Raw genomic sequence first — 9,377 nt, 5'->3', positions numbered from 1 at the left:
CTGCTGGCTCTGAAAATAAAGCAAAGGCCCAGGCCAAGGAACGTGGGCGCCTCTGGAAGCTGGAAAAGGCTGGGAAACAGGTCCTCCCTGGGAGCCTCCAGGAGGAGTGCAGCCCTGCTGACGCCGGGTTTCCGCTCTGGGCTGGGTTAGGCCGCTAGGCCTGTGGTTCACTCGTCTTTATTAACACCAATGTCAGCTTCAGTGTCCCTAACGTTACACTGGACTCTCTCTTCCACAGCACTCACACACACTTAGGTGACACTGTGACGGCTGCACCCGCCAACACAGTCCCTCAGCATCGAGCTGGAGCCCATGTGCCTAGAACCAGCAGGCCTGCGTCTCTGAGTCTCCCCCAGGGCTCTGCCAATCACTTCTGACACGTGGGACCCAACACTGAGACCGGGGGAGTCCAGGACGACGAGGCGTTTGCAGACCCTCTGACAGGACCCCCACTGGGCGGTACGCATGAAAGAACGCAGGAGACTCGAGCTCTGGCCCCCTGTACACTCCACGTGGTCCTCAGGAAAAGCCGCATGGGACACCCTGCCTGGGGAAAGCTAACCACACCCACGTTGCAGCTCAGTATCTGTCTTTAAAATTTATTGACTTGGCTTCCCACAAGGACCGCAGTCAAGGATCACGTGAAATGTGTTTATTTGGAGAGAAAGTGTGTGGCACCGACTGACTCACTGCTGCCCGAGCTCCAGGGCTTCCTCTGGAGGGACGGGAGGACGCTCAGCATCAGTTACAGGAACCTTATCCCAGCTCCGAACTGGACGCCGTCACAAATCCTACAAAAAAAAATTATGTTTTAAGGCAGGAAACCAATCCTGTGTTCTGCTCTGCCCGCCCCGTCCGTCCACAGTTCCATAAACTTGAGCCTCCGGGAAGACAGTCTGGGAGGCCCGGCCGCTTCCCTCTCTGCTGTTAACCACCAGCCTCCAGAGAATGGAAAACGGGAATGAGATGGAGACGATGGAGACGTGAACCCCCTTTCCTGCCCCCTCTTCAATTCCTCTGTGTGCCCCCAGTCCCGACCCAACTGGTGACAAGAGAAAAGGGCTTCAGAGAGAAATAGTTATGAACAACAGAGCCCCGGGGGGGGGGGGCAAGCTTTGTGTTTCTCTCTAAGGCTATCAGGCAAGAGGGGAGTCGTGCGGTCCCTTCTGAGAGAGCAGAGCAGTGATGAGAGATGTGGCCATGGAAGGGCACCCGGCAAAGCACAGCGCCCAGGAGGGCCGGGCGCGGTGGGAGGACAGAGAGGATGGACGGGAGGGCACTGGGAGGAAGCACGGCAGCGAGCGGGGAGGCGGAGAGGAGGGAGCGGGGGGACGGCGGAGCTCGGGGCAGCCCAGACCTCGAAGGGTCCCAGGGGCTTACGGCGATGGCAGTGCTCAGCCCACAGGGTTTCCCTGACCGCTCTTTACAGCCTGCTCTGACCCAGGAAAGGCTGCAAACAGGTGATGTGGCTGCGACACTTGCTGGCCGCGGATGCTCCATAGGTTCTGTTCCCTGTGCTGTCGGGACCGGCTGACAGACCACTGAGCCCATTTCCAGATGCACGAACGGGCAGAGCAGTGAGAACAGGACTGCGGTCACACAGCAGGAGCAGCCGAGCAGGACTCTGGACCAGACGCATGTGCGCCCGCGGGCCCTGCCGCCTCAGCTGCGAGGGAGGATGCGCAGCTACGGGTCCTCCTGCCTCCCCGACGGCCTGGTGCACACCCCGGATGCACTCAGGGTGAGACTCGCCGCCACGGCGTGGGCCCCTGTGTTCTGAGATTCCACAGCGAGGCTGGCGTACCACCGCCAGGCCCAGACTGCCCCACGGCGTGGAGGATGGACTCCCACAGTCGCCCAAGGCAACGCGACCCACCTGCTGGCTGTGCTCGGGGGCAGGACCAGTGCTGCACACAGAACAAAGGGCCTAACCCGGGGGCCTAGACACCAGGAAGCAGACGCTTCAGGGAAAAACCACAGTCCTAATCCCAACCAGCAGCTGACGGAGCGTTTGTGGAACGTGGCGTCTTCACAAGTTGTGGGCAGTTTCTAGAAAAACTGGACAAGAATGGCTCCTTCCTTCAGAGGAAAGCTGGTATTTCTGTTGTCATAACACCTGTGCCCTAACCCAATCTCCAGATTTACAGCCTATGAAAACTGGCAGCAAGTTGTTCTTTTTCAACCTGAATGAGCGAGGGATCAAAATATCTCATCAATTAACAGATTCAAGACAGAATCGTTACTGCTGCTCCTGCCCTCCCGCAGGGTCAAGGGTGCTCACTAACCAGCTGCATCAGCAGAAGCCGTCCAACTGCAAGGGACAGACGCAGTCCCCGCGATCCTGAGCAGACCTCACCCTGCCCTTAAAAGGCAAAGATCCGCCGTCAAAACTGCGACTGTGTTTGTATTACTTAGTGCGACTCAGATCTGAACAACCGGCTTTTACACCTTACACGGTCAGGTCATCAAAGTGCTCTATGCCTGCATTCACCATTAAGAAAACAATCTGAAAATGAGCTACAAGAAAAGTAAGTCAAGCCCTGGGCTTACAAGACTCAGAAACAAGCAGGGTGCTAGTAGGGGCTCGTCCACTCGAACTGCGAACGGATCAAGCAGCTGTACGAGCACAGGCTTATGACCGGAGGCATATACGCGCGGCACAGGGGAAAGGCCCACTGCGGATACCCCGAATGGCACCACGGGGGCAGCCACAGGACGCGGGGCACCCAGCCAGCCTCGCCAGAAGCCCATCTTCCTGTCTTGACCGCTGTGCCCTGCGTTCTTGTGGCTCCACACAGCAGGCACCTCAAAACAGCACCCCGTCCCCCCCTCCCACCGCCTGCTGTGGGCAGCCCTGGCTGTGTGAGTGCAGCGCGGCCCTGGAGGCCTCCCTGCCTGCATTGCCCCACCTCTGGCTCCACACCACCAGAGGGTGTTGACGAAGGTCACGCCAGGGCCCGGGCCCCCAGCTGCTGCTACGTGTTCAGCGCCCTGCACATGGCCCCCAGCACTGGGAGCAACGCTTCTTCAACAGGCTCCCACCTCGCACCCAGCCGTCACTCGGGGAATGGGCGCCAGCCTCAGCATGGGGAAGTCAGCGCAGACGAGGGCCAGGACGCGGAGACCTCAGGGTGTGCCCAAAGGGAAAAGGCCAGAGAGTCTGGAAGGCAGAGCCAGGAAGGGGACAGGATTGAGCCTTAGGCTCCACCTGGCATTCAAGGGCCACCCCACTCCTCACTTCTGCACCTGTGGAAGTGTCAGCTGGTACCTGCTGGCATCTCATGTGTCCACACCTTGGCTCCAGCTGTTCAGTGGCCTGGAAGGCTCTCCCCTCCAAGTCCCTAGTGGTTCTTCCAGAAGCTTCAGCTCAGGTGTCACCTCCTCCAGGAGGCCCTCTCACGCCCACCCCAGCCACCATGATCCTCTTCCCCGTCTTTCTCCGTTACTAGCCATGAGCTGCCCTCCCAGGGAGCCACCTTAGTCATTAGGGATCTCCAGGGACCACACTCAGTAAGACACAGAGCGACAGACCGCTCCTGGACCCCAGAGACAACGGTGCCACCAAGCACATCAGGTAGAAAACTCAGCAAACATTTCAGACCCGTTGCCACTTCTGTAAAGGTCTGAAACCCTAACTATAGAGTGACGGCATTAACTGAGCGGGGGAGGGGGTATCTACGGATGAACTGAACGCACATAACTCCCATCCTGCTAGTCGCCTAATTTTAGAAATGAAGATTAAGCGCTGGCGACATCACTCAAACGTCACAAAATTCCAATTTGGATGCTAAGACTTCAAACAAAGCCTCACACTGAGCGAAGGGCACGCCCCGTGCAGGACGCCGCACACGGGGAGCATCTGCTGCAGCCACCTCGGTCCCAGAGCTGCCGCCGCCGGGGGAACGCGCCTCCTTATGCTCTGGTCTTTAAATACCGTACGCACAGCAAGCTTCCTCCTCCCGGGAGAAACCACGTTTGAAATTAATGTCTGAAACACGCTTTTCAGAGGTAACCTGAGGGGAGCGAGGCAGAGCGGGAAGGTGAAGCGGGAGGCTCGGAGGGCAGCACCGCTGATTCCGGGAGCACACTGACACCCAGCGGCCGCCGGCGGCACTGCAGCCACACGCGGCCGCAACGCGGGGTGGCCGCGCCCCACCTTCCCGTCTGAAGGGCAGGAGGCCCAGAACTGGCAGGAGGCAGGACCCGAGGATCACACAGCCAGGGAGGGACAGGGCGGGGGCCAGCCGCGCAGCCCCACCCACAGGCCAGCCAGGCCAGTCGCAGCTGCCTCAAGGCCAGTCCAGGGACCCCGGTCACTCCTCGGGGCTGATGGTCAGTCATGGTGAAACAGACACTAAGGCTGCGGCTGAAAACCTGCAGGCGCTGCCAGGCTTCTCTGTCATTACACACGTTTATCACGTACTGACTTGTATAATATGGACTAACATTAAACACGGTTAATCCACACCAATGGATCGTCACGGAAACAGCAATGTATTCTCTGAGACAGAGAAGTTGGTACAGAACTGAAGTTTGAACGAGGACACAAGCAAGAAGAGGGTGATTCTTGTCTTTCTGCGGTCGATGCCCGAGGTGAGGGTGACTGCAGCCTCCCCACGCCCTGTCCTGCAGGGAGCGGTGGGGAGCTGGGCTCTGGTCCACCTGTGCTCTGGTGCAGAGGACAGAGCTCACACTCCGGCCTCAACGGGCAGGCCCTCCCCACCCCGGAGCTGCCGCTGACCGACGGCTGACACTTCCCAGTCTCGGTTTCCTCATCCGGCAAAAGCCGTGCTTAGCTTGGTGCCTCCCACAAGGTAAGCATCAGTAAGTACCAGTGATCGATCACCTTCCTGCCCCAAATGTTCTAATTGCTCTCAGAAGAGACGTGGAGCTGGTCAGACGCTCCCCACCCCTGGCTCTCTGCCAGGATTCCACTAGCACCTGGTCGTTAAGCCAAGGAGCCTTAAGTCCATACCTCTGGTGGGAATATGGCTTTACAGAAAGCAACCTGCAAAATTAGCTTTATTTACCAAAAACATTTGAAGAATCTCTGCTGTTACCTAATGCAAAACCCTCTTCTAGAAAAAAGTGCCCAGCCCTGAAATCAGGACACAACACCCCATCTACAGCATGTCTCAAACACAGTCAGCCAGGTGCCAGCCATACTGTGACACCACAGAGGCGAGGGGGCACGGTCTGCTTCCTACGTAAACAGGCGGCCGGGCTGAGCGCACCAGGAGCAGGAACAACACGAGAAATAACCAGCCTTGCTGACTACACGCCAGGCACTGCTCTATGAGCAGTGCATGTGTTCATGCATTTAGTCCTCAAACCTGCAAAGTAATCACTACCAATAGTGCCCATTCTCCGGACGTGAAAACGGAGACCCAGAGAGGTTAAGTAACTTACCCCAGGCCACACGCCCAGAGAGCAGACAAGCTGGACTCCAGCGCACACTCAGCCTGTGCAACCAGACCCTTCTCAGCATGTGCTCTGCGCCGAGCACAAGGTGTGGAGGGGGATTAACAGTCTACGGAGCAGCTGCGAGCTGAGGGTGCCCCAACACCACGAGGGAGGCACGGCAGCCCCAGCCCAAAGCACCTTCTGGCGAGAGCGGAGAGCAGACCACCATCCAGGCGGCCTGCAGGTCTGGACGACAGACACCGAACTGCACCTGAGAACTAACGCTTTGTTAAAAGCTTTCTAATGTGCTCCTTTCAAAACGCCATCACCCACCAGGCTGAAGGAGACAGTGGGAGTAAAGCTGCAGAGCATTTCCTTAAACCAGGACAAACCACAGCTTCATGCTTGAAACCTGGGCTGTGACTCAGCACCGTGGCTGACTATAGACAGAACACCCAAAAGAAAAAAAAGTAGCCTAGAGCGCTGAGATGGGTGAGCATGAAAACAGGAACACAAGGTCATGGGCGGCATGTCTGTGTCCCCCAGGCCCTCTGTGCGGAAGCACTCAACGCCCACCCCCGCCAGGTGACAGTATCTGGAGGTGGGGCCTTTGGGAGGCCATTATGGCACCTGAGATGAGGTGCCTCATTCAAGATGGGGCCCGCGTGGTGGGATGAGTGTCTTCATAAGAGACACCACAGAGCCTGCTCTCTCTCTGCCAAGTAAGGACACAGAGGGAAGGTGCCATCTGCAGACCAGGCAGAGGACCCTTCATCAGGGCCCAGATCTGCCGGCGCCCTGACCCGGGGCTTCCCGGCCTCCAGACGTGAGGCGGAAACGCCTGCCGGGAAGGCCCCGGACTGTGGGGCTGTCACACTCGCCGGGCCGACCGCGTGTACTACTGAGGACAGCACTTCGGACTTCTTAAAAGTTCTACAACACATACCGAATAATTCAAGAACAAAATCAACTTCCATAAATATAAATGGCCTTATACCATGTTCATCCATGTAATACCCAGCAAACCTTGTTCAGTAAAATGACTGGTGGAGAAAGGCCAAGAGGGCGGGTGCAAACCACTGCAGGGAGCGGCCTGGGGAGCACGGCCTCTGCGGCGGGAGCCTCTGTGCCCACCCCGACCTCCGAGCTCCTGGCTGCTGTCACCGCCCGCAACATCTCTCTCTGCCCTCAGCGCAGGGTCAGCGACGCCAGCGGCCGCCGCCAGCCAGGCCGGGAGAGGAGCTCCTGCTCCTTGGGCACGAGTGCCCACAGTGTGAGGCGGGGGACCGGGACACAGCACATTTTCCCTCACACTGGATGGGGAGAAATCCAACAGAGAAAAACACGGGTGTTTTCATTCTTCTGCTAACGATTCAATTTTCCCTGAAGTCTTGAGTCTTAAAGGCCACTGGTGAGATATTAACTAATGTCCAAAACAAAGTACCGTGACAAGAAAGAGCCATGGACCAGTGGAGAGGAACGCCTGCACCCACCTGTCGCCCCCCTGCACGCCCATGGGGACGCAGTAATTCAGCTCCAGCCGCGCGATGTTGCCGAGCCTGAGGACGATCCCGGCACCGTAAGACCAGCGGATGCACTCCGCCAGCTTCCGAATGTGAGCTTTGGGGCCCTCCCCTGAAAAGCGAGAAGAGGGACGTGAGCTACGGCACGTGGCCCCTGCTGCCCTCGGGTAAGTCCTGCCTCCCTCCCCGCTGTGTGGCCTCCGGTGATTTCTCAAGCCAGGCCTAGACAGTCGAGGAGAATGAATGAAGTGAGACAGGGCCAAAGCCAAGCGGGCTGGAGGCCGCACTTCCTCCCCATTCTCATGGCTGGCACATTCTGCTCCCTTTGCCTCGAATGGCATTTCCCCGGCCGCTGACCACCCGGGAAGCCCTACTCCAGGCCCTGGTTTCCAGACCCCTCCCCACGCCCTCCTAGCTGGACGCACCTGTGACTCTTGGGCCCTGAGCACCCAGACAAGGGACCAGTTCGCGCTCAGCTCTGGGGCCTTAATGACTGGCACAGAGTAGGGGCTCGAGCAAGTCTGCTCAATAAATAGACTTTTAATGTAAGACAGCACTAGATGATTTTTCCCGCTTTTTTCATTCATTCAGCCAACACCTTTACTCTGGGCACTGCATCAGGGGTGTGGGAGCCACGGAGCGCGCAGCCCCTGCACTTTAGATGACGTAATCTGAGTGAGGCGCGGACACCTGCCGTGCCCCGCACTCTCACACGGGCTGCCCGCGCCGCGGGGCTGCCCCGCGGTCCCGGCTTTACCGTAGTTGAGGTTGCACAGGTTTCCCGCGTTGAGGAAAAAGTGTGTTCTGAACAGCTCTCCGAAGCCGCCCTGGCCCGGTCGGAAAGGCAACGGGGTGTACAGGTGCAGGCCGCCGGCCCAGTACGCCTCTCCGCCCAGGTAGTCTCCTAGGTGAGCAAGGAGTGCAGATCAGAACGAGGTCACAGGCTCAAAATCACACTGATGTGCCACCATTTTCACGAGCGAGACGCGTGCTGTGCCCACCGCACTCCGTGCCCGCGTCTGCGAGCAGCTGCTCTTCTAACTCCTGCTGGCCTCATTTCAAACCATCTTTCTAAAATGATCTTCTTCTCCTGCTTTTATAATTTGCTTTAACTGAAAAAAAAAAAAAAGCTAGTGTGTAATTAGGAAAGAATGAAATCAGGAATTTATCGTATCTGTAACATGCTCGGAATAAAATAAGTAAACTCTTGCAAACCACTTCTTCCACAGCTGCGGGTGACCAGTCACTGTCACTTGGCAAAGAAATGCATTATTTTGCAAATGTTAAGACCACGATACAGAGACACAAGGTACACAAAGTGCCTCTGCAGTTCCTGGAAACGGCTGTACAGAACCAGGAAGAATCTGCTACCCACCCACTGCACAAGGAAGCCGTCCTAGCTCGGCTCTATAAAGACGCTCATTTTTAAAGATTCAGGACCACTTGCGGGTTTTTTTTTTTTTTTTTTTTGGACAAAGGTTACCTTTGCCAAAATTCAAGACTATCCACTGAGAGCACACATATGTGTTATTTCTAAAAATGTTCCTAACCATTCCATTTTAACTACAAAGAGCCTCAACATTAAAGCAACAACAACAACAAAAAAATGTGTATACTTTGCTACAAAAGACTCTTTATAAAGTGTCTTAGTCTCCTTTAATACAAAATGACAGACCATGAAAGAGAAAAATACGGGTTGCCTCCAAGATCAGCCTCAAGGAATGAGCTGCTTATTTGCTTAAAGACTCCAGCACCTCCTCCGTCCCTATTGATACTAAAGCTCCAGAGGAAACAAAGACTGAACAGGTAACAGGAGGTCAGCCAGGTCTGCCTTCCTTTCCCAGCAAGTGTCACTCTCTTTTCTTAAATAACCTATTTTACTTTAATCACAAAAGTAATATACTCATTGTGGGAAATCTGATAAATACATAGAAGCAGGAAAAAAAGGAAATTCTCCTTTAATTCCAGCATTCTGAGATAACCAGCTAACACCCTGGTGTTCTTTTGTCCAGTGAATTGTAACGAATAATAAGAAAATAAAATGTGAGTCATTTTATCCTGGCTTTTTGTTTGTTTAATATACTGTAAGCACTTCCCTCTAATACTTTGTATTCTTTGAAAATGTGATCTTGATGCCTGAATAATCACTTATATGTGCTGTAATATAATGACCTATCCTTTGACTGCTGCCATATTGGTGCTGAACTTGACAGTGGACGTGAAGAGGTGATGGGCTTCCTTGCACACACACATTTTAAACAGTCTTGAAGTAAAACACACACAAAGTACATACACCTAAGTGTATACGGCTCAGTGACTCCACACACGGAGCACAGCCTATAGTGAGCACCTAGACTGAGAAACAGACACGTGCAGCCCCCAGAAGGCCCTGTTCTCCTTTGTAATCACAACCTACCACTCAGGCCAAGTGCAGCTGGCGTCCGACGGCAC

The 9,377-nt window shown here is 55.5% G+C and overlaps 1 protein-coding gene across 1 annotated transcript in view; it reads right to left on the bottom strand.

Moving 5' to 3' along the window:
• Positions 1 to 637: 637 nt before the first annotated feature.
• The window catches only part of SAMM50 (SAMM50 sorting and assembly machinery component), a 30,808-nt gene continuing 22,068 nt past the window's right edge, over positions 638 to 9,377 (bottom strand). Inside the window, exons 13-15 of the mRNA XM_032492397.1 lie at positions 7,684 to 7,830; positions 6,897 to 7,038; positions 638 to 791 (exon numbers count right to left, since the gene is read on the bottom strand). Coding sequence (XP_032348288.1) covers positions 746 to 791; positions 6,897 to 7,038; positions 7,684 to 7,830 — 335 coding nt within the window. The 3' untranslated portion in view covers positions 638 to 745. The remainder of the gene's footprint in view (positions 792 to 6,896; positions 7,039 to 7,683; positions 7,831 to 9,377) is intronic.

The sequence above is a fragment of the Camelus ferus genome, chromosome 12, assembly GCF_009834535.1.
Source record: "Camelus ferus isolate YT-003-E chromosome 12, BCGSAC_Cfer_1.0, whole genome shotgun sequence".
Classification (NCBI taxonomy): Eukaryota; Metazoa; Chordata; class Mammalia; order Artiodactyla; family Camelidae; genus Camelus; species Camelus ferus.
This window is presented reverse-complemented; position numbering and strand designations above follow the sequence as displayed.